This window comes from Ascaphus truei, chromosome 4 (genome assembly GCF_040206685.1).
Source record: "Ascaphus truei isolate aAscTru1 chromosome 4, aAscTru1.hap1, whole genome shotgun sequence".
In the NCBI taxonomy this organism is placed as follows: domain Eukaryota; kingdom Metazoa; phylum Chordata; class Amphibia; order Anura; family Ascaphidae; genus Ascaphus; species Ascaphus truei.
The window spans coordinates 226822147-226850080 of NC_134486.1; the positions used below are offsets into that span (position 1 = coordinate 226822147).

Below are 27934 nucleotides of genomic sequence, written 5' to 3' on the forward strand. Positions count from 1 at the left end.
GTGCTCTCCAAGAAATTTTTCTAGGGGAGGCTCACGGACGCAAAAGTGAGGTACCCCCACATGTTCAATTAGGGGCTCCCCACAAATGGTCTCAGCACGCTTCGGTTAATTGGTGGGAAGTGCAATGTAACCTGAAGGGTAAATTCGACACGTGTTGTATGTTCTGTGCCATGCATTTTAATTGTATAAACCTTATGTTAGGGTATGGCGTTCTCCAAGCGAGGACGTTGGATTTTCCACCAGGGGGAGAGTGTAGCCTGGAGCTCCCGCAGCTCCTTGAGACCCCCCTCCCCTTGGTCAGCTCGATCACGGGTGCCGAAAGACCCGACGGCTGCTTCCAAGGGTGGGGGCTGGAGCAGGGAGCAGCGCGGCTTCCCCTGCCTGCGGCCGGTTGCCGGGGACGCGATCGGGCCGTTGCTAAGGCCGCGATCGCGTCTCTAAGGTCCCGGCGGCCGCAGAGCAGGGCGCCGCCATTAAGGACCGTCTCGCGCATGCGCAGTGGACGCGTAGGCGCAGGGAAAGCCCCAGAGCTAGGGATAGCTCGCGCGAGCATAGAGACAGCTCAGGGAGAAGAGAGAAAGCCCGGGAAAGATTGCACACGCGCAGTGGAGGGTAAGGAAAGCCCGCGAACCCCTAGCCTACCAGGGAAGGCTCTGAGCTGGGACTACAAATCCCATGAGCCTCTGTATGCCCCATGTGACACCAGGGAGCCAATAGGGCTTAGGAAGGCCAGGCAGGCAAAGAGATACATTGTTTGCGCTGCAGCACGTTTGTCAGTTGGAGCTGGGGAGCTGTGAGGGAAGGAAGGGTGCAGAGAGCATATGCAGCTCCTGCATCGAGTAAGGTCCCCACATCCCAAGTAAGGCCCCAACTCCCCACCAGGTTAGTGGGTAAGTGTTGAGGGACGGCCCACATAGGGACGCTGCCCTTAGTGCGTGTGTGTGTGCTGTCTTGTCAGGATCACGGCTGGCAGTGCTGTGAGGCCTGACAAGAAGGCATAGTGCTAGTGTGCAGCAAGTTGCTGTACGCGTTCCAGAAGTTTGCAGTGCGTAGCTGTTAGTGTTAGTGTTAGGGTTCCAGGTTGCTGTGTGGAGTGTTGCATGTGACGCTGCCTGTACTGAGTGCAGTGTGTGTGCAGCGTGTGTTACTGTCTGCCGGCTGACTGAGAGCTGTGTGTCGGCTGCAGGCGCGTTAGGATAAGTGAGTTAGGAGCTAGTTGTTCAGTGTGTGAATATCACCCGTGCCAGTTGCACGTGGTGAGCTGCCAGAGTCTGGGATCAGACAGAAGTTACAGGGAGAGTTATTCTGCATGCAGGGACTAGGGTAGAGGTATACCCCAGGGCCCAGTTAGTCCCCTATGACACCAGAGGAAGCTGTATGATATAGGGTTGGCCTTAGGACAGGGACTCCTTCACCATATTTAGAGCAGCAAGAGGGATGCTGTCTGACGGCCTCTGACTGTCTGACAGCGTGTTCAGAGACTGTGTTAAAGGAGCATTCCGGCTGGAGATTCCTTTCCTGTGGATGCAGCGTGTGCATCCATTCCTGCAGAGAGCAGCGCAGCACGCCGTGGGATCACTGTGCGGTGCTGCTGAGTTCCAAGGATTTTCCTGACCAGGACTGGTCAGGGAGGTAGTATATATTAAGTGCACCACCGGGCCCCAACACAGGGAAGCGCTATCCCTCACACTCACACTGGTCTTTATTGTTGGGGACACTCAAGAGACTGCGGGGAATGTGATGATGGACATGTGGGTGGGGGGAATGGTATGCATTCAGAGTGATGCACTGTTATTGATATATTGTTTTGATGTTATGCAAAGAGGTGTTATTGGAGTTACAGGTTATGCTCAGTAAATACTGTTTATTCACACGGTGTGTATTTACTGTATGGTTGTTCTGGTGAGGGCACACTCTCACCCCGTTGAGATCCCTCATCAGTGGAGGCGCTGCACCGAGTGTAAGTACATACCCCAGGTTCCCCGTGGCGGAAGCTCAGCTCTCCTGGTTGCCAAACAGGTATAGCACCACACTGATAAGTAGTCAGACACACCTACCCACCTCAATCTCACTTAAGGGGGGGGAAAGAGGGCTACATATATATAAGAAGAGATCAATGTATCTCGAAAGCTCGCACAAATAAAAGCATTTCGTTAGCCACAGAACGGTATCATCTATTTATTTTTTGATTATTGATGCTCTATATATATATATATAGAGGTATCAGTACCGTGTTAGCAGAGCTTCGATAATTAAAAAATAAATAGATGATACTGTTCTGTGGCTAACGAAATGCTTTTATTTGTGTGAGCTTTTGAGATACACTGATCTCTTCTTCCGGCGATGTTACAATGAATGAAGCAAGCAAAGGGTATACTTAAAAACATTGTCTCTTCGAATGTTATCTGTGCTATAGTTAATTATAGAGCTTGTCACGGTAACTTTATGACAAGATATAATTTACACCAAAAATACCTGGGTTGAACTGAACACGGCTTAGATATGATAAAATATAATTTATTCCTTGAAAAAGGTGAACACACAAGATATACCAGCACAGATAACATTCCAAGAGACACTGTTTTTAAGTATACCCTTTGCTTGCTTCATTCATTGTAACATCGCCGGAAGAAGAGATAAGTGTATCTCGAAAGCTCGCACAAATAAAAGCATTTCGTTAGCCACAGAACGGTATCATCTATTTATTTTTTGATTATATATATATATATATATATATATATATATATATATATATTATACACACAAACACTAAAGCATACCTTGATTATATTGTTGGCCATAATTCTGGTATAATAGCAATGCAGCAATCCAGTTAATTGCTGAATCAATAATGAAAAATAAATAACTGTGTATTATGTAAATACGTAACAAAAGAGGGAACCGCCGCAACTGTCTAAATGTAAATGTGTCGGTGCTCCCTAGGTAAGTGCATATAACAACAGGGTTATATTCATAGCCAGTGATATGATTATATACAAACCCTATGTTCTCTCATCTATCTACAGTATTCCTAGCTCTGTACTAGCTATATTAATAGCCAGGATCCCACTCATTCAGCCAGTCACACTACCTCACTGTTTTTTGGCAGACCTGGCTAGGGTTCCTTATGTATGCTAGAGTGCTGTATATTCTGCGTATTAGGGATTGTTTATACTGGCACATACTGTTACAGCAGCGACATTTAGTGTGCTTTGGTTCATCTGGACAGTGACTCACCATACTCACTGGTCCAAACTGCAACATACATTAATAGAGGATATTTGCAGTCAGCATTCATTGATCCAGAACACCACATTCAGTGTTCATATGAAGGATCTAAACGTTTAATTCTTATTTTATCACCCATTATTTTAAATTATTTGAATAAAGTGTATGTTTTAAAGTGTTCCCCATACCACCTATGTGTTTAGAGTGCCCTTACTAGGTTATTTCTCTCCTTGTCTGTTGTTATAATGTAAATACATAAGAAATGTTCCCTGTCACATAGCCAGGGAACAAAAATCTGCTCCTGGATTACTGCCATTAGAACAGTTTTCCAAAACCAATCTTCAGGTTTTTGTATTATATGCTTATATTTCATATTCTGAATTACAGGATTTAAGCTGCCTCTTTGAATTATACCTGGAACCTCTGCAAAACGAAATATTTCTTACTCAGGATGAGGTGAGGAACATTGCAATTTATTTTTTCATTCGGCATGAACTTTCTACAAAGCACTGCCCTGTTTGTATAGGAACTATTATATACACAGTGACTGTAGCTAGCATCAAAAAAGATCTTATGAATAAAAAAATATTGTGAGAACAAGTTGATTCTGTGCCAACATGTGTGGGATTTGACTTCTTTAAATTGACACTGATTAAAGGTGTTATAATGTATCAGAACATGTTGTTGCAATCCAGTCTCCCTTATTTATAGAAGCTAATCTATTTTATAGAAGCTAATCTATTTAAATTCTCATTTTTAGATGGAATCTTTGTTTGGAAGTCTTCCAGAAATGCTGGAATTCCAAAAAGTGTTCCTAGAGACCCTGGAAGATGGCATTTCTTCTTCTTCCTCAGATTTCAACATGCTTGAAATACCATCTCAGTTTCGGGTGAGCCTTTCCACTCACTAACTTCTTCTGTAATGTAGTATCTAGCACAGTACAGGAACTGGAGTATAATTCTGTAAATCCTCTTCATATATGGTTTAGGATGTGTGGAAGTTTGAAATATAGGAGATTATTGTAGGGCAAAGTCTGTGTGAAAGAATTGCCCCAGATTTCTGAAGGGAAAACCCCCCATTACTTTCAATGGATTTTTGTTTCCTTGATGAATATAGCTTTGTTTTTTATATTGGTTTTAACAACTTGAAATAATAACTTAATTTCATATAGCGCTTATGGGGTTTCAAAACGCTTCACCAGTACAGTATAGTGCGCGGTAAGCAACAGGTAAGATTGTTACCGACAGTCCCTGCCCAGATGAGTTTACAATCTATGTTTTTGGTGTCCCAGGCCATATTAACTAAGCAGTGGCATGCTACTGTATAAAACACACATTCCTCAAAATGTAGGTCTAAACTAGGAGTGAGGTACAAAGTAGAGCTCTACTCACAAGTTCACAATGCAATTCTTCATTTATTGTAATAGCCAAGAACAGAGGAGAAAGAACGTTTCAGGTCACATATGGACCGTTCATCATGCTATAAAACACAACAAATGCAATAACCCTACATGTGTACTTAAACTTCTAGTGGATTATAGTTACAGGTAAAGGGATTATACATACAGGTACATGGATTATACATACAGGTACATGGATTATACATACAGGTACATGGATTATATTTACATATGGAACAGCTGTCTGAGCATAATCTATAGCAGTAACAGCCTAAACTACATATACAATGTGACAATTGGAACTCTCATCTTCAGGGTGTCGCTCTGTGGTAGAGGAAGCCAAGTCGTGCTGGACATAGTCCTCAATTGAGGGAGACTCAGAGCTGGTAGATGATGGCCCACCATACTGTAGGTTCTGGCTGCTTTTTGTGCTTGTCAAGGAGATCATCAACAAGTTTAGACTAGTTTGGAGGTTGGATGGATATCGGTGAGGGGGTATCGTTGGCACATGCATATCCATTACAGAAGGTGCCACGTGTGCCCCCGTCCCCCACAACCACACAAAAAATATATTTTTGTGGTGCACAGCAATATGTATGCAAAGAAAATAAATTAACTTTATACTTGGTTTTGTTTTCAGAAATTGCTCTTTTCTCTCGGAGGATCATTCCTTTATTATGCTGACCACTTCAAACTATACAGTGGATTCTGTGCCAACCATATCAAGGTGCAGAAAGTTCTAGAAAGAGGTAATTTCTAATATGGTTTGTCTTTTTGCTTTATTGGCATCATTTGAAAATTTTTATTAAAGCATTTGAAAAAAACTTTTACAAACACAACTTGATTGCAATAATACATGTTACCTACAGTATGTGCTTTCATCCTGTAGTCTCTAACACTGTATCTAATTTAGAATAGGGGATGGCTCTGTTAAGGCAGGGGTCCCCAACCCCCGGGCCACTGACCGGTACCGGGCCGCACAGCAGGAGGTGAGCGGTGGCCGAGCGAAGCTTTATCTGTATTTACAGCCGCTTCCCATCGCTCGCATTACCGCCTGTGCTCCGCCTCCTGTCAGATCAGCGGAGGTATTAGATTCTCATAGGATCAGGAACCCTACTGTAAACTGCGCATGCGAGGGATCTAGGTTGCGCGTCCTTATGAGAAGTCAGAATCCGACACTTATTTTAGTCCGCACCTCTTTCCCGCACTGCGCACTTGTCTCAGTCACAGATGGGACCGTCTAGTTGCAGGAAAACAAGCTCAGGGCTCCCACTGATTCTGTATTATGGTGAGTTGTATAATTATCTCATTATATATTACAATGTAATAATTCTAGAAAGAAAGTGCACAATAAATGTAATGTGCTTGAATCATCCCGAAACCCACACCCCTCCCTCCCCCCTTCCCCGTCCGTGGAAAAATAGTCTTCCACGAAACCGGTCCCTGGTGCCGAAAAGGTTGGGGACCGCTGTGTTAAGGCAAGTAATTACATCAGTGACGTGACATATTAAACGTAGTTCTCTATTTCCTCCCTCAGCTAAAACAGACAAGGCATTTAAGGATTTTCTGGATGCTCGGAATCCAACAAAGCAGCATTCTTCTACGCTTCAGTCATACCTCATCAAACCGGTGCAGAGGGTTCTAAAGTACCCACTGCTGCTGAAAGAGCTGGTCTCCTTGACCGACAATGAAAGTGAGGAGCACTACCACCTGACAGGTACTTTACCTTCAATTGTATGCTAGACATGACCATGACACCATGCTACTCCTAATATTGGGAAAATATGCATTCATGCAAACGGGAAATATTCATCCTCCTCTGAAAATGAACATATAGCTCCGTGTAACAGTATTTCTATTACATCCACTTTCAGCCTCACAAGACACACAACTTACACAGTTTTTAGTGAAAATAGTTTTTTGTTTGTATAGAACAACATTTCCCTTGCTCGTTACCATGTTCTTGTGCATTGCACCTAGAGCATGAGATATGCTATAGAAACACGTCTGATTAGTATGTTAATTAATTTGCTGATATTAGAATCTTTCAGTGGATAAGAAATCACTAGTCGCAGCAGAGCAGTTTACTTACAATGAGAAATAACATTTTGTCCCATATTGGGATAATTGTTTACTGCCTAAAACATTAGAATCTTGTTAACATGACATCTGATCGCTTCATGGCACACTAGCACTAATGATAATTACAGTGATTACCCTGTCTAAATGAGGAAACATTTATCCAGCCACGTAGTATAACAGGAGTGTCACACAGAAGTTCTGGTTGAATGGGGGTTATCAGTTGTTCCTAAGCAATTCAGAAACACCTTTGTTGCAATTGGATGAGACACAGGGTGGCATGTATGTCTCTGAAGACCTTCTTCTTAAGCATCAACCTTAATAATTGTGGGAAAAGGGACATTGAAAATTATACATTCTCAAAACTAGTCTGAGATAATGGTCCTCATTAAGCTAGAAGTTCATTTCTCTAGAGATCAGACTTTATATAGATGTAATCAAGATTGCCCTAGCAGTCTAGCAAAGGTTTGAGGTGCAGTTAAATTAAAGGCTTATGATGCAGATCTCCGGCCGGTTTATGTGTATTTCACCCTCCCACCGACAACACTCCCTCCTGAAATAGTCGGACATCCTGTTATCGAGGTTAATTAAAGGTCACGGCTTTATTTACTAATTTACATAAATGTATCAAAACATAGACTGCCCGCCAGCCCAAAACTATGGGCACACCATGTCTGACCGTTAAATCGCCTGTGTGGAGTTCGCTCCATTCCCCCTCCCTTGTATGCTAACCATAATTTCTAAAAAAAATAAACAGTGGCTGCTAGGTTCCATCCATACAGCTGTTCCTCTCGTCCACCTTGCTGATATTTGAGTAGAGCCGGCTCCAGCTGTAGACTTGGCACCTAGACCCTACCAATCTTCTCTTTGGGTAACCAGCCCAGCCATACAGCCGGTGTCTTGCTCGCTTAGTTTTCTGCATCCTTGACCAGGATGTCCCGGAATTGCTATTGTTGGTCCTTGCTGTGACAGTTAATCAGCGAAAAAATTAGCGTACTCATTAAACGTTGGCAAATACAAAACCTCCTAAATTGGGACAGTTAGGTGGGACCTTTGCAGGCTTTACTGTTCTGCCTGCTGCCCTACTGACCTCTTAATCCCCCTAAATTCCTGTAGTTTTTCACACTTGGTTACATGCGGGGAAGCCATGCTGCCTGCCCTTACGTAGCAAACCCCCAGCGTTCAGGCCTTTTTCAAGTCCCCCCGAGGCTCTGTCCAACCCAGTGCCAGCCTGCCGCCGGCTACTCAGCACTTATGTAGGCAATGGCCCCGTTTTGGGTGTCTCATCCCGTTCTTTACCAACATATATTAAGGTTGTAAAGGGAACGTTCTAAGCCATGTACTCAACTTCTCTATTATTTTAAATGCTCGTTTCATAATCAAAGAATTCCTTAATAGCTGTCACTAGTGAGGAAACCAAATCTAAGAAGAACAGTATTTCTGATTTAATTTCAGGCTACACAAGCATGCATCTGTAACTGCATATGCTCTATCAATTAATCCATGAAATCCGAGGAGAAGGAAAAGTATAGGCAGTTTCATTTAAAAAGGGAAGTCCCACGTGAAGGGCAAAAAAGTGAAACCACTTCTCAATGTATTCAACTTGCTTATAATGATCCATTCACTTTTAGAATTACATTTTTTTTGTTAAAAATGAACAGGTTTGTATTTTTCCGGGGGTGATTCTAATCTTATCTGTTTTGGTTAACGATGGCATCATAATAACTTTACAAACGAAACAAAAGAAAAATGGAATTAATCATTTCCCTGTTTATTTAAAGATCCACAACAGTCTTCAAAGATTGCAAAACATTTAATCCCTATGGAAACAATAAAACATGATTTCAAATGACTTATTTATTTTTAAGCGACCATCATCTACATTGAACTTATTGAAAGCATCATTATCATTTGTTAACTTCTAGGAATGGCCCCTTTTAAAGTCGCTGCTCCTTTTTAGGGAGGGGTACTTCTTACTATTTTTTATACTACCTGAACCAGGAGGGGAGTGGGAATCTTTCAGAGACGATCTGCAGTCCCCAGGTCCTGAGATGCAGGCAGCGTTTCGACCGAGCAAGAATGCTTGGCCCGGAGAACATGTCATGTCCTCCAGGGTCAGCCTTGCTTCCGCAGCCAATAGAAAGCTCCTTTTCACATTGACTTGAAGTCACTATGAAAAGGTGAAAAATAGATGTAATTATTTCGGGCTAAATGGGCCTCAATTAACTTAAATCATGTTCAGCTTGTATACTGTATACTGTGTAATGAAACTGTACAGCGAAAGCCATTGATTCACAACCAATTCTGTGCTGTGCTTTTTATGAAATCCTGAAACATATGTTCCAGGAAAACCTCTTCAATTTGACATTGTCTATTACATAAACCACAAGAATTTGGCTACCCATTTAATCCCAGAGAATATTGTAAGATCTGTGCAACAGTCACAGCTGAACCTAACCTTGGCCCATCTGTCCTCCAATTATTACGTTCTCTCACCCTGATAGTCCGCAAGCAGCTTGCACTCCGTATTATTGGATGTATTGCACAATTCTGTGTTTCAGTTATTGTTACAAATTCTTCCAAAGTGCATTCCCTGCTAATTCTACACTTATATGGCAATAAAGACTTCGTACGTACCATGATTATAAATTAATCATTTTCTTAAGCCCTTAATCATCAAATTATAAATAATCATTTTCTTAACCCCTTCACCGAGGAGTGATGCATTAAATAAATGAACTATTGTCCTGAAACATTTTGTGTTTCTCAGTGAAGTTATTTCTTTCTGCTTTAAGAGTGACACCTTAAATATTGTAGTCTAGTGAGCTACTACAAATACAGCCAGAGGTTGTGTTCCCGCTGGTGCTTTATGGTGCGATATGCTGCGTTATCATTGCCAGTGAATCCTGTATAAACTCGGTGATATTCTGCGTTACAACACAGAATATCCCACGTGTCATCAGCCAGAGCATTGTTGTCTGCTACATCTGTATGTGGTGTTAGGCACTTGATGCATTTCTGGCTACAAAAGCATGCTAACTGCATATGTTCAGAACATGCACTGCACATATGCACAGTTAATCTTGGCCTTGGCATATTGTACATGACAAATACTTTCCGTATGTCTTCCTGGAAGCAGGCTGAAGCACCATGTCAGCAGCTAACAACAAGCTGCTCTTTTTAATCCAGCAACAATTTAGCTTTAATATACATTTGACAAATGAATACATTCAATAATTTCTCTTCAATGTTTTTTTAAATGGAGATACATTTTTTAAAATTAATATACGTAAGCATTATTCACACGTGTTTTAGTTAAAACCATTTAAAAAAAACTGTCACATAGCTTTCACTTTAAAAAGGGGGTCTATTAATTATGAGTTAAGCAGCGCTGAAACGTTTTTCTTGCCCACATTACATATAAATTCAGGACACCTCGAATCTTTATTAAAATTAAGAGCTCTAGTCATACTTATAAAAAAAACGGAGAGCCGTTCTCACAGCTTCACCGTAAACCTGATGCTAGTGATTTTCAACATTTCAGAAGCACTGAAGGCTATGGAAAAAGTGGCCAGTCACATCAACGAGATGCAGAAGATCTATGAGGATTATGGGACAGTGTTTGATCAGTTGGTTGCGGAACAGAGTGGAACAGAGAAAGAGGTAATATAATATATGTGATTTTTGCAACAATATATATATATATATATATATATATATATATATATATATATATATATATATATATATATATATATATATATATACACACTAGCTGAGAGACCCGGCGTTGCCCGGGATGTGAATCCCTAATAATTGTTTGGTGGGGGTGAATCTTGGGTGGGTGGGGAGGGTGTGAATCTTGGGTGGGGTGAAGGGTGGGTGGGTGGGGTGAATCTTGGGTGGGGTGAAGGGTGGGTGGGTGGGGTGGGTGAATCTTGGGTAGGGGTGAATCTTGGGTGGGATGAATCTTGGTTGGGTGGGTGGTGAATTGTGGGTGGTTGGTGGGGGTGAATCGTTGGGGTGAATCTTTTGAATCTTGGGTGAGTGGGTGCGTGGGGGGGGTGAATCTTGGGTGGGTAGGTGGGTGGGTGAATCTTGGGTGGGTGGGGTAGGTGAATCGTGGGTGGGTAGGTGGGGGGTGAATCTCACTGGGGGGTGAATCGTGGGTGGGGGGGTGAATCATGGGTGGGGGTGGGTGAATCTTTTGGGGGTAATCTTGGGTGGGTGGGTGTGAATCTTTGGGTGGGGGGTGAATCGTGGGTGGGCGAGGGGGGGTGAATCTTGGGTGGGTGGGGAAGGGGGGGTGAATCTTGGATGGGGGGCGAATCTTGGGTGGGGGGTGAGTGTGAATCTTGGGTGGGGAGGGGGTGAGGTGGGGGGTGAGTCCCCCCCCCATCCCAGGCAATCGGTTCTCCCCCTCCCTGTCCCCGGTGCTTGTTTCCTGCCCCCCTGTCCCTGTTGGTGTTTTCTCTCCCTCCCCCCCCCCCCCTCCCCCTTTCTCCACCCCTCCCCGGCGCTCCCGGCGGTCCCCGCTGAGGGGAGAGAAAATGGGGCCTGCAGGTGGTGAGAGCTGCTGGTGAGGGGGGGTGATGGGGGGGGGGAGCCGGCGGAGATGTGAGCTGCGGGTGAGAGAGTGTAAGTAGCGGTGGCACCGGAGGGTGTACGGGAGGGGGGGAGGGAGGTGGGGGTAGCAGTTGTTTGAGGGGAGGGGAGAGAGAACGGGGCCTGCGGGTGGTGAGAAGCGGCGTGCGCTCCTTCCACCCGGCACTCCCGGCAGTGCCCGCTGAGGGGAGGGGAGAGAGAACGTGAGCTGCAGGTGGTGAGAAGCCGCATGCGCTCCTTACACCCCCCCTCCTCGGTGCTCCTGGCGTCCCCGCTGAGGGGAGGGGAGAGAGAACGGGGCCCGCGGGTGGTGAGAAGCGGCGTGCGCTCCTTCCACATACCCCCCCTTCCCGGCGCTCCCGGCGTCCCCGCTGAGGGGAGAGCAAACGGGGCCTGCAGGTGGTGAGAGCTGCTGGTGAGGGGGGGTGATGGGGGGGGGGAGCCGGCGGGGATGTGAGCTGCGGGTGAGAGAGTGTAAGTAGCGGTGGCACCGGAGGGTGTACGGGAGGGGGGAGGGGGGTGGGGGTAGCAGTTGTTTGTGGGGTGGGGGTGGCATTTGGGTGTCAGCAGCGGAGGGTGTGCGTGAGGGGGGTGTGTGTGACCGGACGGTGTATGGTGTGCTGGCGGGTGACTGCACTGGGTGGTGTTGGTGAAGGGGGGGTGAGAGCAGGGAGGGTTTAGTGTGTGGGGGTGGTGTTGGTGGGGGAGGGCACGCTGGGTACCTGAGGTGGTGTCTAGTCCGCAGAGGAGGTGAGAACAGGCAGTGATTGTTCAGAGTGTGGCAGTTGGGTTTGTGAGGTCAGCAAACCACGCAGGTCAATGAGAGGGGGGGCCGGGCCGGGCCACGGACCAATCAAATTGGCCAGAGGCTGAGTGACAAACCAACGGACCAATCAGATTGCCCAGAGGCACAGCAAATATACAAAGTTTTCTGCAAACAAACAACGTTTTCATGTATATATATATATATATATATATATAGTGCAATGCATAGTATATTAGTATTGATTATTTTGATGAATATATACTGTGTATTCATCTCAATAATCAATACTAATATAATATGCATTGAACACTATTGATTTTATTACACACTAGCTGAGGCACCTGGCGTTGCCCGGGCTTAAAATTTCCCACTCCCTCCTCTCTCCCCACTCCCCCTGTCTGTTTCTCCGCTCCCCCCTCTCTCTCCGTTCCCCCCCCCCCCCCCCGCCCCCATGCGCAGCTCCGGTCCCTACCCTACAGTGTCACACACACACAGTGACACACACACACACACACAGTGACACACACACACACAGTGTCACACACACACTCTCCCATACACACACACACAGTGGACAGGAGGAGGGAGGGGGGAGAGTGTAACGTCCGGCGATCCGAACAGACAGCTCCCCACCTCCCGCCAGCCGTGACTGCGCACCACCACCCCACCCCCCGGCGCCCATCTCCCTTCCCACGCGGGCAAGCAAGGGAGCGCTGTGGGGAAGGGGGCCAGAGGGAAGGGCATGTCCCGTGCGGCCGCCACTGCCCTGTTCCCCCTCCCCCCCCTGCTGGCATGTCCCGCAGCGTGCGGCGGGTCACTGCGGGTGGGTGGTTGGGGGGTTGTTGTCGCACTCACCTCGGGCCCCATCCTGCATGACCCCCTGATGGTGTGCTGTATGGGTCTCCCTGTACCCCGCCTCCCATACCTGCAGGACCCCCTGATGCTGTGCTGTGAGGGAGACAGCACAGACACTACCCGCATGCTGCTGCTGGCCGGGGCTCGGGTGAGCCTGGTGGATTCCCTGGGGCACGACGCTTTGCACTACAGCAAAGCCACAGGGAACAGCCATGTGCATCGCGTCCTGCAGAGCGTTGCACAGCCAGGGGAGGTGAGCTGCGGGTGGGGGGTTGATGGGGGGGGGAGCCGGCGGGGAGGTGAGCTGCGGCAGGGAGGTGAGCTGCGGGTGAGGGGGGTAATGGGGGGGGGAGCCGGCGGGGAGGTGAGCTGCGGGTGAGGGGGGGTGATGGGGGGAGCCGGCGGGGAGATGAGCTGGGGGGATGATGGGTGGGGGGTGATGGGTGGAGGGGTGATGGGGGGGGGGAGCTGGCGGTCCGGGCCGCTGGGTGAAGAGGAGAGTGGTCGGGTGGTTATGCGTGTGTGTGTGGCAGTTGGGTGAGGCCGAGGGGGAAGGTGAGCTGCGGGTGAGGAGGAGAAGAGAGTGGCAGTTGGGTGACGTCATAGAGCCACGCAGGCCAATGAGAGGCGTGCGGGTGGGGCAGGGATACGGACCAATCTGATTGGCCAGAGGCTGAGTGACAGACCGACGGACCAATCAGATTGCCCATAAGAACAGCAAACATACACCTGATTTTGCAATCACAATCTATATATATATAATTGAAAACGCTGTAAGAAATTAATTTTGTTCTTAATTTTTTATTGCATTCGACGCAGGTCACAGAGCTTTCTATGGGAGAACTATTGGTATACTCTACTCTCACCTGGCTAAATAGTTTCCCATCACTTGGCAAGGGAAGGAGGGACCTGGAGCTTACAGTTTTTGGTAAGTACCCATTTAGCAAATGTATATAAATAAAATTACAGCAGATCCATCACTTACCCGATCTGCTATAGTCTACCTTTATTTTACTATAATAAATCATCTCCCACTTAATTTTGCTTTATTTGTCATACTGTATGTGAGACGCCTTTATTTTTTTTTTTTTATAACGTCTGTGGTTCTGAAGTAGGAATATACAGGTCCAATGCCGAAAAACGAATATACAGATCCCACTATAATGCATCATAGAGGGCAATGAAGTCTGGTATACCAGTACATGCAATTTTACATTTTAATTCTTGTGTAGTAAATTTGTACATGGCTCAGCACATAGATATTATTGGTCTAATTAATCTGATTCTTGGTGTTTTTTGAGCCATAAATAGATTGTGATTTGACCAAAGTTATATGAAGCTGGCACTGTGACAATTTAGGATATATATATATAAACTCAGTGCCAGTCAGTGTCTTTACTCACTGAGCCACTCCTTCTCCTATCAATTAGTGTAATGATAATTGTCAACACTACAACCACAGAGGATTAAAAAGTGCAACTATAATGTAAACATAAGTGCTAGATGTGTGTCTGCAGGATACCACAAACCAGAGCAGGGGGGTCAGAACTGGAGCAGGGGGGGGGGAGGAGGGGGGCGGTATCAATAGCAGCAGACCAACCACAGGTCAGAAACAAGGTCTAAATTTATTTGCAGCAGTGGTTTCCAACCTTTTTTTTGGTTAAGGAACCCTATAATTATACTGTGAAATTCTGCAGAACCACAACCCTCTCTAATAGTGTCTAGGATCAGATGCATTGTAAGGAACCCCAACCCTCTCTAATAGCACGTCTGAGATTAGATGCATTGTAAGGAACCCCAACCCTCTCTAATAGCGCGTCTGAAATTAGATGCATTGTAAGGAACCCCAACCCTCTCTAATAGTGCGTCTGAGATCGGATGCATTGTAATGAACCCCAACCCTCTCTAATATCTGAACCGTGATCATCGTGAACATGAGTCTAGCTCTCTCGTTTTCTTAACCCTAGTTAAACTTTCCTGTTACCCTGAATGATCACGGTTCAGATGTACACCTTACTTGTCTCATGACATTTTAGTTACTGTAGTGTCACCTTAGTGGGACCTTAACTGTCTGCAATAACTATACACCAACCACTAGACATACCACGTGGCTCGTACCACATGGCCGTACTCCATATGAATTACAATCAATCATCGGTCAACTGTGCGGATTTCCCCTTTCGCAGGATGTACATTAAAATCTGAGACTCCTGTAGGAGCAGGGATGCTGTCTTGTGCTCAGGTGAGCAGTTCCGGCACCCATGAGTGTCAATACAGCCAATGAGAGCGAGTGCGGCAGGGCAATGTAGACCACTAATAGTAACGCGTTGAGGGGGAGGCTGTGGTGTAACCTGGGTTCTCTATGTGTACTGTCAAAATAATGTTTCTTCAACTGTGTACCGGAAGTTGCTTGGATTGCACTGCAGTGGCGCCGGATTCTCCTTCACTCCAGTCTGAGACTCATGTAGCCCTACACACTGACACAGTGGCAGAATGATTGATCAGTGGACTTTTTACTTCCACAAATGTGGTCCTAAAAATTGACAGTGTATCCTGGGGGTTGTTATGGCTTTTGTAGCCTTGCACAGTGACACAGTGGTAATTCAATTAATTAGTAGTGCTGTATATTTGTGGTTCTTCCTCTGGACTGTTGTGCTGTTACCACTGGTGTGGTTTAGGCAGTCCCTTTCTCCTTTAAGACTGAAACTACAGGAATATTAGGGTACCTGCTTAAGAATCAGCTGACAGCTTACAGAGCTGCCATCCCATAGATCTCCCAGCCTGCATGACTGCAGCAGATTGCGGCACTGCTACCCCACAGACTTCTATAACAAGAAGGACAGACTGATTACCAGCTTACTGTATATGGGCTGCATATTTAGACTTTGTTTCTGACCTGTGGTTGCTCTGCTACTATTGATAAGCCACAGTTCAGATCCACTTGCCCTGGTTTGTGGTACCTGCAGACACAGATCTAGCGCTTATGTTTACATTATAGATGTACTTTTGATCCTCACACACATTTTATACTTGCGCCAACTCCTTAAGAATAGGCAACAAATGAGCATTTGCTGGCTCCAATGTTAAGACCGGAATATAAATAAAATACTGTATTCTTGATGAATGCAGGAAACACAATAAGGCCTGAATTTATCCAATGAATAATGGGTACTAAATACAAAATTACTCAAGGAACACCTGCAATCAAATGATAAACCATTCATCAAGGTTTTTGACTCACACTTGGATGTGTCCTTGCAATCACTTGATTGGAGCTTGGTGTTGATTAGCATTCTAGTGGCCAGACTCAAATGAACCCTTCTGTTGACAGATGGTGCCAACGAGTTTGCTCTTTGGCTGTCACTCCTCAAGCAATGTAGCGTTTAATTTAACAGATTTAAGAGGCTATGTTTAGGTGATTGCACTTGAGAAAGGCGTTAGATTTTTTCTCTCTCTCCAGCTGCTGTCCTTTCCTACACCTCTATATTATATTTGTCTGTGGTGGTGATGTATTCATTTTTTTTTTTTTTACAATATATATGTGATCACTTTATCCTGTATTTTGTGTGATAGTATCTTTATCTATACATTATGTGGATCCTGTCCAGCGGGGATTTGGGGATAATTTCCTCCCAGGCATTTCCAGCACTTTTTTTTTCATTTAGTTGCTAACATTTTTTTTTTCCCCACTAATTTTTCATATTGTTTGCACATACATTTATATTTGATGCTATAGGGCTTGATCTCTGGCTGTCAGTCCTCAAGCAATGTAGAGTTCAAATTAACAGATTTAAGAGGCTCTAATTTGAGATTTAACAGGCTCTCGCTGTCAAGCATCGGCAGCTTCTGGCATGATAAGTTTAGAATACTTCTTTTCTCATATGGTACATGTGATTCATCATATATTTTGTCTATACTCAAACACGTGGAATTTTTACAGTGATTTATTGTCCTACAACTTGGCCTTTTTAAGCTATTATTGTCCTGAAATTTACTGACGGTTACTTCTTGAATCCAGACTGTGCTGAAAAGCTGTGTAATACGGCAGGCATAAGCTAATAGGGGTGCATGTTAAAATGGATTTGAAGCAAAACAGTGTGCTCATTTGCATGTCATTTCCCAGGATCCCTGGCTGCAGTGGAAACATTGTATGCTAGACAGGGGTGCGCAAACTGGGGGGCGCGGTGGTTGCAGAGGCCCCGCGCTCTTCCCCAAGGCATTTAAATTAAATGCAAGGGGATCACGTGGAGCCTCTGCAACTCAACTTACCTTGCTTCTGAAGGCTGCTGTGACGCGTCGCCATGGCAACGCAGCGTCGAATGAAACCGCACGGTCATGTGACATCACGTCACATGGCCGTCGCCATGGCAACACAGCATCAAATGAAGCCGCGGGGTCACGTGGCGTGACATCACGTGACCCCGCTGCGTCATTTGAGGCCAGCACAAGAGGTGAGGGGGGCGCAAGCAAGCGGAGTAGAAGGCAGGGGGGGGCCGCAGCTCTAATAGTTTGCACACCCCAGTGCTAGGAGATAATGGTGAAAAGCAGGGTTGCTGACCTGTCATGTCAATGTGCTCACAAGTGATATTTTTATTTGTCGTATATATCATTACGTTGGAGGATGAAGCGGCTTTCCTGTGCTGGGAAATAGTACAGGCTGTACTATTTCTCAGCACAGGAAAGCAGCTTGTACAGCTCAATTTCATTGATGCTAACGGACGCTAATCAACTAAACCTTTCTCCAGCACAGGGAAGAAAAGGCTACACAGCCTCTTAAGTAAGGATTATGTATGTGGTAAACTAACATGTGTTTGCAGTGCATTAAGTATTTATTTTTCAAGAATATGCAGCCACAAACAATTTTTTCCCCCTTCTTTCTAGTTTTTAAAAGGGCAATAATACTGGTGCACAAGGAAAACTGCAAGCTGAAAAAGAAAGCAGTAAGTGTTGTGATTATTTTAAAGACCCTATTTCCCGGGCTGTTTCTTTTTTTATTTGTTTTTTAAATCTGTGTTTTTAACCCATCATGGATTTTAAAAAGTGCTTGAAAATCTAGTGAAACAAGTCATAAAAGGAGCTTTGAATTGGATTAGAATATGCATGTGTAAGGTACATTACAATTTACAGTAGAAGGTTAGGAGTCAATATAGTTTAACTAATACAGCACATGCGTTTCACGAAGAAGAGGTTGTATAGTTTCATATGTGTAATTCCCTTTTTTGTAGAGGCTGGTGCTGTTACTCAATAGAATGTCCAATGTGCTTATTAAATACATGTTCCATTAGTCCTGCGTTAACATTCTTACACGTACGCACACTGCAGCTTTGAATGCTAAAGCAAAGGAAGACAACTAAAACATGCAGCTCTGTGTGTGGGCGGCACAGACAAATGTACCGTTTGTAATCAAGTCTTTATGAAAAGTAGGCTGCAGATGAAAGAAGATAAGATTGGCATACTGGCAGGATTATTGTACATTCAATTGTGATGCTTTTTCATCTCAACAGAAAGGCATAAAACGGACTTTGCTAAAAGTGAACGATTTCTCTGTTATGTACATTCTACTTTAGCAATCCTGTGAAAGAATTCTAATGTTGTTGCATATTAAAGTCATGAAGATGTTCAGTAAAACATATGAACCGTATCCAGAAAATGTAACGTTAGTCTTGTGAAACAGAAAAACCGAAATTTCATAGATTTTTTTTTAGATATATATATATATAAATAGTCGACACAGAAAATACATATTTTGGGTGCTAACGGCCCCGCCTGTTAATTGAAATGGAGATTGAATGTCACCTGGCCGTTAACACCCAAATGGTTACGTTTCCAATCATTTCAATTCTCGGATGTCACTTTAGACGTATGCTTCACATTGTCCCTATTGTCATGAGCTGATGGGTCTCATCTTCAATTCCTCTGTAGACTTCAAACCCACGTGCTGCTCAAAGCCATAGTGATATGGATCCATTTAAATTCCGCTGGCTGATTCCCCTGTCTGCTCTTCAGGTCAGGCTCGGCAACGCAGCAGGTAATTATATAATAAACAATGTTATGAATTGTATTTTCAGCAATTCTTAGTAGAGCAGCAGTGACGTATTGGGAAATACAATGGCTTTGGAGCGGGTGAACCTGGTTCAGATCCAGTAGCCAGCTTTGTGACCTTAGACACGTCATTGTGGGCCATATTTACTAAGCAGTCTTCTGCCATAAGACATCTTCCCGCTCTGGAAGACACCTTGCAACCAATTGACTTGAATTGGCTATACGGTGTCTTTAAGCAATGGAATGTATCATATGGCAGAAGACTGCTTAGTTATTATGGCGTTTTCCGTTTTCCAGGATTGTGTGGTTTTACGTTATTTAGGGCAGGAATTCATATTTCATGTTATGCACAATGCTGCACTTGCATTAAGAAAAAAATACATTAATCATAGCTTGTACATGTATTTATAATTCATGGGCAGGAATGATAAAATCCACGGTGGCAGTATGATTATTCTACGTAGTTTGTGTTTAACAGCAGGATATATATATATATATATATATATAGATATATATATATATATAAAATTGTATACTGATACTTTTTAAGCAGCCGCCTCGTTCTTCACCATTTATTTTAACTTGCAAATATTTATTTGTGCAACTTTCAGTGTTTGCATATTTTTATATTTTGTTTGCAATCTGTTGTTCTGTTTCAAACTGAAAATACATGTTCAGATCTTTCACCATGCATTTCTTGGAAAACAAATTATGGTTTTGCATACTGTGTAATGTAATGCATATTTTGTACTTTTTGAGCAAAACTGAGGGGGGGAACAAATTCCTGAGCAATTTGCGTAGACTTTCATGTGTCTTTTTCTAAAACTTTTTTTGCATTCTGCAGCTTTAAGCTCTGAATATACAGAAATGTATTCTCATTGGCAGTGGATATTTTCTAAACTGAATAATACAATACTATTTGTTTTGATTTATTTATTGTACTAACCTTAAAGCATTTATTATACATTTGATAACCATCCTTGCTTAAGTCCTCAATCCTTGCTTATTATTTATGGAATTTTGTATTTAATTTATATAAAATTGATTAATTTCTCCATGTGTTTTTGTCATAATTCACAGGAACAGAAAATAACTGCATGTGGGAACTTATTCATACGAAATCTGAAATCGAAGGAAGACCAGAAACAGTCTTTCAGCTGTGCAGCAGGTAACAGGCATAAAATGCTAAATTCTACTTGACTAAAGTCTCTCGGCTGAGGCAAAACTGGTAAAAAAGAAGCACCATGTTTATCAAAGATAATGAATCCAATTGAAAGCAATGGGATGGGAATTTTTGCTTTAATCTGTAATTAGTATGCCCAAATTTTGCAGCTGGAAGACTTGAGTAAATGTGCATTTGGAGCTGGATTTAATGTCGACTGTTGAACCCTTTGTTATATCACCATAATTAATACCCTAAAATTATTTTACATTGATGTTCAATGAACTGTACAGTATATGGTGATGTGAGATCTATTTTCAGGTTTAAGGGATGTTTGAGCCTGCAGATCTCTCAGATCACCAGTTATGTTTTTTGTTGTTGCATGAAATGAGCCCATTGATGAATGCTTTTAATTCTGGTCATTGGTGGTTAAGCAGAGACTGTGGAAGAGGGTTATTGAATATTGTATATTGATTGCAGTACACTGACAAACACAACCAGATTTATACACATACAGTACAGCTTGCAATCAAAGGACCATCTGAGTGATGTGGAGGGTACAGTATTGACCTTGCAGTAATACTACCGAAATGCAGTAGATATAGGTGGACTAAAACATCACTCGTCTCTGTTTAAACTGTTCACAAGTATTTCAAAGACCACTTTCAAAAATCAATTCAAATACTTGACTCATTTAAAAAAAAAAAAAAAAAACCTCCTATGTGGATCTCAACGTTAAAGTTCAACATACTTGAGAACGACCGGAGTTGGAGACGCTATCAAACCTACTATGTGTAGTTATCATGAGCAATAACCGCTATTTGCACTGCTCCTTTTAACTCCACTTAAAGCTGCACTGCCATTTGATTTGTGGTTGCTGTGTAAGTAGTAATAGTGCTTTGGATGTCACAAAGTGTGACATTCCTAAATCTATAATCTGTCACTATTCTTACAGGATTTCAGACTGTCGAAAATATACTATAAGTATGTGAGATTAATGGAAGATTGTATTTCAAGCTTTTATGTGGTATTTGAGTCACAAATTGTAGGCCTCATTTCAGGAAGTTTGGAGGCTGCCTGGGCCAAATTGATTAAATCTCTTATTACTATCAACATGAACATATTTAAACTAGAACCAGCAAAGAGTATTATGTTACTTGGCAGAAAATGATATACTGATTCACTTCCTCTGATTAATTTACACCTTCTACTTTTGATTTATCAAAAGGCAAGGAAGAACATATTTATTTACTGAATGTTGGCTGTACATCTAGCATATTTTTCAGCAGTAATCAAGACGTGGCCAACACTTAAAATTGTAGGCTAATAGATTTTGTCTGTTAAACCCTTTGTTATATCACCATAATCAATGCCAGAATATTATGTTTTACATGAATGTCCAAGATGACAAGGATTGTATATGGTGATGCCACCAGATATTTTTTGTTGCATGAAATGAGCCCCTTGATGAATGTCCTTCAAAATTATAGGATAATAGATGAGCAGTTGATGCAAACCTGGACAAATCTAAACCAATTATATTAAAATGAAATGTTCTGTATTGCCTAAATCTTGTTCAGACGGCTTTTTAATTGTACCTAATCCCACTAAAATACATCTAGTTTTCTAGTATGCCTAAAGATGCAGAAAAGAGAAAAGCAAGGTACTGACCTGAAAACAATCTGAATAAAGATTTAGTAAAATAATTATAGCCTTTAAGGACATGATTAAAATATTTGTCATGACATATTTTATTTTAGCCCACAAGTTAAGGCAAATAGACCATTTGAAAAAGGTCTAGAATGGCAGGTGAAGACAGAATATGCTCAAAGTGGTTTTGGTTTCTATTGCCGCAGCCATAGTAAGAGCTACGGCTCAAGAGACGTCGCTTGCGCCCAAAAACGGAAGGCAGGGAGACAATGCTCATGACCATAGACCGTGCACAAGGGGGTCGAGGCGGCCAATGCTTGGCGAACCGCCCACGTGACGGCATGCCTTCGACACGAAAAATCAAATCACCTCCCCCCCTCCCCCCAATCACGCAACCCTGCAGGCCACAGATCACTTCAAGTACAAGCGCACGTGACGGGCCGAGCACGTGCCTACTATGGACCTGGCGTAAAACATCAGTGTTAAAACTGGATAAGAGTGAACCTACTGTATAAATCAGCACTCTGAGCATGTCACATTTTACTTTCTAAAGTGTCTAAAAACCTGTCATGCAATGTCAAAGAATATCAATGATTAACGCTTTGATAGTTCCAATCTCCACATGATAACTGCAAAATGGCCATTGTGTGTAGCAGCAGTTTTATCCAAAACTGGCCATGACTTGATTGCGGTGCGATCGGCTTCTTTGGACCATCTTGAATTAGAAAGGATGTCAATACATTTTTTATTTTTCTACCTGGAATTTCAAGAAGCAGTTGTTCTCTCTTCAATACAATTCAAACTTTATCATCATTTAGAGATCATACGTGACTGTATTATGTGTCAGACTGTCTAAAATATGTGTCTTGATCAGAATTGAATGTAGCTACATATTGATATACACAATTGATATTGACCAGGTAACAATGTGTCAGAAGAAACTACAGTCAATGTATATGCTGCTCTATCAAAACCCGTGATATGCTGTTTGTTTGCATTACTACAGTGATTGCGGAAGCAAGACTAGTACTGTCAAGGTAATCCGTTCCATTCTGAGAGAGAACCTGAGGCGAAATATAAAGTGTGATATACCTTGGGAGAAGACGTACAAAGATCGCCTGGTCCCATTAAGGAACAGAGTTCCACTTTCAGCAAAATTAGGTGAGCAATTTTCTGATTCCTTGTACTTTTCTATATGTGGGTGTATGCACCTATTAATTTTTCACTCTGCTGCAAATTAATTATCATGAGCATACAGTTAATTAGTCTTATTCTTAGTAAGCAGCTCATTTGTGCAAGAGAAGCCAGTGGCACATTACAAAACTAGCTCTTTCTGACCTGAAACATTTAATGGTGAATACCTTCATTGCATTAAGCATTGATGCAAATGAGTGACAGGTATTATATGAAGTGCCATAAAATATATAGCATAATGCATAGTACAGGATTGAAGGGGAGACCTTTTTATTGTTTTGCTGCACTTTGCGGAAGAATTAACATATTTCAATTTTGTGTTGACATTGTGGCTGTTAATCTTAAAAGAGAAACATATAAATAGATGTCAGATAAGAACCACTTGGCCCACCGAGCCTGCAAATTTACCTACTGGATGTAGAATCTCGCAGCCGTGTGTCTCTCAAGCAGACGTGAGAATTACTCCCTGGTACTAACCACCACCACCACCTATTCCACGATCCCCCACCCTTTCCATGAGGAAGTACAGCCTCACATTTCCCATGAGTCTCCTCCCCTCCAGCATGATCTTCTGTTCTATCACTTCTCTTTCACTTCAATCTGTGATATATACATCCCCATATTTAGATTAGATTACTTTGTGAACACGGTGATTTATGTTGAATTGACACTCATTTACTATGCTGTATGGTTTCAAATGCTGTCCCCTTCCTCCCCACCCCTAATCCCCCTCCATTCCCTTCCTAATGTGTAATCATCAAACTACTTGCAACATTGTATTATTGTATTTTTCCCTTTTTTTCTTTTTGTACCCCTTTTTCTTACTTTTGAAAAAAAATAAGCAATAAAATGTAAGTAAAAAAAAAAAAAAAAAAGCTTAAAACACTGAAAAGCCAATGCTAGATAAACACTATGTTTATTTCAAATTAGCCTTGTCAGAATGGCTTAATACTTTAGGAACCACTGTATGCTCATGGCTCATTATCAGCCTGAAGCACAATGTACTGTACGATCGCAGTTTGAGCATTCATTACTTAAACACGGCAATGGTAATGTTTAACCATTTTGCACAAGAGTGAGCCTGCGACACCGTGAAATGCATTTTTTTACCGGCACAATCCAGCACCAAGCTGATTATAATCCGATGAAGACATAGCAATTAGGTTGGGGAGATAATTCACACTTTCTAGTTTATCACTAGGCAAAATGTTCATTGTACATAAAAGATGAGACGTTACAACATTGTAAAAATATATGTTCCTTCAATAATGCACAAAAACTTGTTATTGTTTTTCTAAAACTGTTTTGAAGTGTGCTGCTAGCTGTATTTAATTGTGTATCTTTGTCTAATACTACAGCATCTACAAGGTCATTAAAATTGCTGAAGCATAGTCCCAGCAGCGACTGGAACAATAGCATGAGTAAAGGGAATGGGCTGGATTCAGATGATGGCAGCTTAAGCAGCAGCACTCAGAGCAGTGGTTGCCACACCACCGAAAGCCTACAGGAATCTAAACATCTCTCTCCAGTGACACATCAGCAGATTAGTGGCTCAGATCATCCAAACATCACAGTGAAGGAATCGGACATTCTCAGTGATGATGATGAAGATTATAGAATGCCAACTATAAAAAATAGTCCCACAAACGACATTGAAGCGCATTTCCAGATGCTAAATATTTCTGAGCAGTCCAACGTGGAAAAGGAAGGAGTGGCGCCTACCATACTTGAGACAGAGAATAGCTTTAAGCTAAAAGATCACCCAAAACTTGTACGGGGACACTTCTGTCCCATTAAACGAAAGGCTAACAGTACAAAAAGAGATAAAGGGTCAATACTGGCCATGAAAGTCCACCACCAATCCCTTGACAGCCAATCTGATAGTGCAAGTGATTTGAATGCTATTTTGGAGAGAGAGTTTAGCATTCAGAGTCTAACTTCAGTAGTGAACGAAGACTGCTTTTATGAAACAGTTGAGAACTGTGGGAAATCCTAGCTCCCTCCATAATAAGAAATGTACAACTTGCTGAAAATTGCTTTGGTGTTTAACTCTTTGGGCTTTTGGGGCCTTCGCATTGATCCACAAAATAATGCTGACTGGCACTGAGGTGTTTCCATTTGGCTTCACTTAAGATTTCTTGTTTGTTTTCATTACAAGCTGCTCGTGAAGTAGAATTTGCTGAAATACTACTTATCTGTTCAGTTTTGTGCACTATTTCATTTTGCCACAAATTGAGTTGTTTTAAGTTATTTTAATTTATTGTGGATTGGGAAAAAAAATTAAAAAATGAAGCTGACCATATTCTGTAAAGTGATTAGTTTACCCTTTTGAGCAGGTATCAAAAATCCTGAGTGTCATTAATACAGATACAAGTTTATTAAGTTATGTGAAAAAATGGGTAAGAGTTTGATACCATATTACCCATAATTCCAATAAGATGAAAATGATTTTTAATCATTTAGGGCATTCTCTCAGCAGGTTTAACGCTGGCATTTTTTAAAGAAAACTTAAGTTATTTCCATGTGTTTAGTGCACCATAGTGCAGAGATTTCATTTTGTACGTCACAAAATGCTGTTTATACTAAACTTTATAAATATATATGTATAAAAAATATTGTACTGTAATCATTTGTTTGGTTGTATTTTTATTTTCTTTATAAACATGTACAGTAAAAGATGAGTTATTTGTTGCCCTAAAGTCACCTTGCTTTGGCTCATTATTTCTTTGAAGCCATCAACAGAATTGTCTAACAAAAAAAGGGGGGGGGGCATATTCACACGTCTGCAACACTGCTTTTCACCATTATCTCCTAGCATACAATGCTTCCACTGCAGCTATGGATTCTGGGAAATGATATGCAAATGCGAACACGGTCACTTTTTTTCAAATCCATTTTAAACAGACCCCTGAAACCTTGGACAATGTTATTAAAAAAAAATTCTGATCAAACAATGAAACTTTGTTGAACACAAAAAGTGTTCCCCACACTCCAAATAAATACGAGAAAGTAAGTGATAGTTGAAATACTTGTGTATTAATGCGCAAAAGTAAATAACATAGAATGACACTGTGCATAAAGCGCAAATCACATGATAATGATACCATCCCTCCCTTTTTTGTTATCATCGTGTGATTTGCACTTTATGCAGTGTCATTCTATGTTATTTACTTATTTTGCTCATTAATACACATCAGTATTTCAACTATCACTTTCTTGTATTTATTGGGAGTGCGGGGAACACTTTGTGTGTTCTATATTGTCGTTAGGAGAGATTAGGGGTCTCTTCATTGTTCTCCAGCACCCATCACGTATTCAAATCCTCATATTTAACACATTAGGTAGTGCGGCCTATACAACATACTTTCTGAATGAAACTTTGTTGTAAGATAAAGTTTGGGTAAACGAATTTTCTTGAATTTGCCTTTGGTTTGCTCTTCCTTTTTTTACTTTTTATTCAGTGTTTATAGGTTCTGCTAAGCTTCCATGTAACATGCTGTCAATAAGACCGAAAAGATTAAAACATTTGTAGCAAATGTGTTTTTGCAGGTTTAAAGATGAGTAAATAAGACAAAAGAAGGTTAGATGCTCAAATGAAAGGTTCAATCTGCCATTTTTATTTTAATATTACATAAATCTTATGAGTACATTTCCTTTACCAAAACCAAGGCTTACCTTCTCCTGCAGGAGCCCCCAAAGTTGTCCAGTGGCAATGGTATATTTAAAATAATTATCTTTAGACAATCCAAAAAAAGCCATCTGAATGGAAAAACTATTTATATCTATCTATACAGTAGCTTGATGTTGTTTATTTTTTTTGCCTGGTCATTTGCTTTTGAAAGTCACAAGATACCATCACCGCCTAGTAACTTTCTGTCAAATTAATATCTTCTACTGTACATTCTTTACTGGGTTTTTTTTTACAAAGCTTTTTCAGACGGAGTTCTTCTCTAAAGTTATAGGTGAATAAACTGGGATCTTGATCACACAGTCCTCTGTACACGTTGCACAAACTTCTAAAGTGTGCTATTGTCAGTTCACCTGGTCGCAGTGTTGGGTCCACGTCTGCCAACAGCAGCATCTGTTCTGTAAGTTGTAAGCGCTGTGCTTCTGGAAACAAGATTCTACAAAGAAAAAACAACGTATTAAAGGAATCTAGAGGCAGAAAGTCAGGCAGAAACAGGCAGTATTTCTGTTATATTTTAGATGCAGTCAGATTTCTCACAATAAGCATTTCAAGAAATTACACGTTCTGTTAGTGTGGCTCTTCAGTCTTTTTCTACATGGACAAATTCTACAACATATTCTTTCTTCCTTTAGAATTCACATTCTTGATAAAAGAACCACCTAAAATGATTCATCCCATGAAACAAAGTCTTTCAACTCCAGTGAGGGAACAGGTTTCCTCAAAACAAAGTCCCTGAAAGTCCATACCTTTATAATGACATTGAATATCTCTATATAAATACAAGCCGCACAGAATTTAAAGAGACAATCCAAGCCGTTTGTTCTTCATATTTTTAATACAGGTTTGAAGCAGGGGGTCTCAGTTCTGGGAGGAACTTACCTCTGAGGGGGTGCCGGTAGTCACTCCTGGGTTCACTATATGGCCGCTTTTCAAAGCTCCTTGGCCTTGCGGACCAATAGAAAGCCGTGGTGTGATCCGGTGTGGATTCCTTTTGGCTCATGTGACGAGGAAGCGGAAAACTGCAGGAGATACTGGCACCCCCTTTGGAGGTTACGTATCTCTGCAATTAGGGGGTCCCTGGAGCTCAAATTAATGGGGTTCAGCTCTGGAGACCCCCTGCTTCAAACCTGTATTAACAAATGAAGGCGTAAAAAATGGTTTGGACTGCTCTTTAAAGAGTACCCAATATTCAGATTAGTGCCTATAATGTTTTTTGGGGCTGTTTGGACCAAAAATAATATACACAAAAAGAAGGGGATCAGTGTA

General features: G+C 42.3%; 2 protein-coding genes across 12 annotated transcripts in view; one reads left to right on the forward strand and one right to left on the reverse strand.

Moving 5' to 3' along the window:
- The window catches only part of TIAM2 (TIAM Rac1 associated GEF 2), a 329759-nt gene extending 304088 nt beyond the window's left edge, over window positions 1-25671 (forward strand). For 7 of the 10 annotated variants that reach the window (XM_075596950.1, XM_075596946.1, XM_075596949.1 and 4 more), the window contains 11 exons: window positions 3616-3684; window positions 3989-4117; window positions 5268-5376; window positions 6165-6344; window positions 10251-10369; window positions 13752-13860; window positions 17814-17872; window positions 18855-18960; window positions 20055-20142; window positions 22793-22947; window positions 24339-25671. In XM_075596950.1, the coding sequence (XP_075453065.1) occupies window positions 3616-3684; window positions 3989-4117; window positions 5268-5376; window positions 6165-6344; window positions 10251-10369; window positions 13752-13860; window positions 17814-17872; window positions 18855-18960; window positions 20055-20142; window positions 22793-22947; window positions 24339-24976 (1761 nt within the window). In that variant the 3' untranslated portion in view covers window positions 24977-25671. The remainder of the gene's footprint in view (window positions 1-3615; window positions 3685-3988; window positions 4118-5267; window positions 5377-6164; window positions 6345-10250; window positions 10370-13751; window positions 13861-17813; window positions 17873-18854; window positions 18961-20054; window positions 20143-22792; window positions 22948-24338) is intronic. The other 3 variants (XM_075596955.1, XM_075596954.1, XM_075596952.1) reach the window with 1 other exon arrangement.
- Window positions 25672-26576: 905 nt separating this feature from the next.
- TFB1M (transcription factor B1, mitochondrial) overlaps window positions 26577-27934 on the reverse strand; it is a 64891-nt gene continuing 63533 nt past the window's right edge. For both annotated transcript variants that reach the window (XM_075596956.1, XM_075596957.1), the window contains one exon: window positions 26577-27104. In XM_075596956.1, coding sequence (XP_075453071.1) covers window positions 26843-27104 — 262 coding nt within the window. In that variant the 3' untranslated portion in view covers window positions 26577-26842. The remainder of the gene's footprint in view (window positions 27105-27934) is intronic.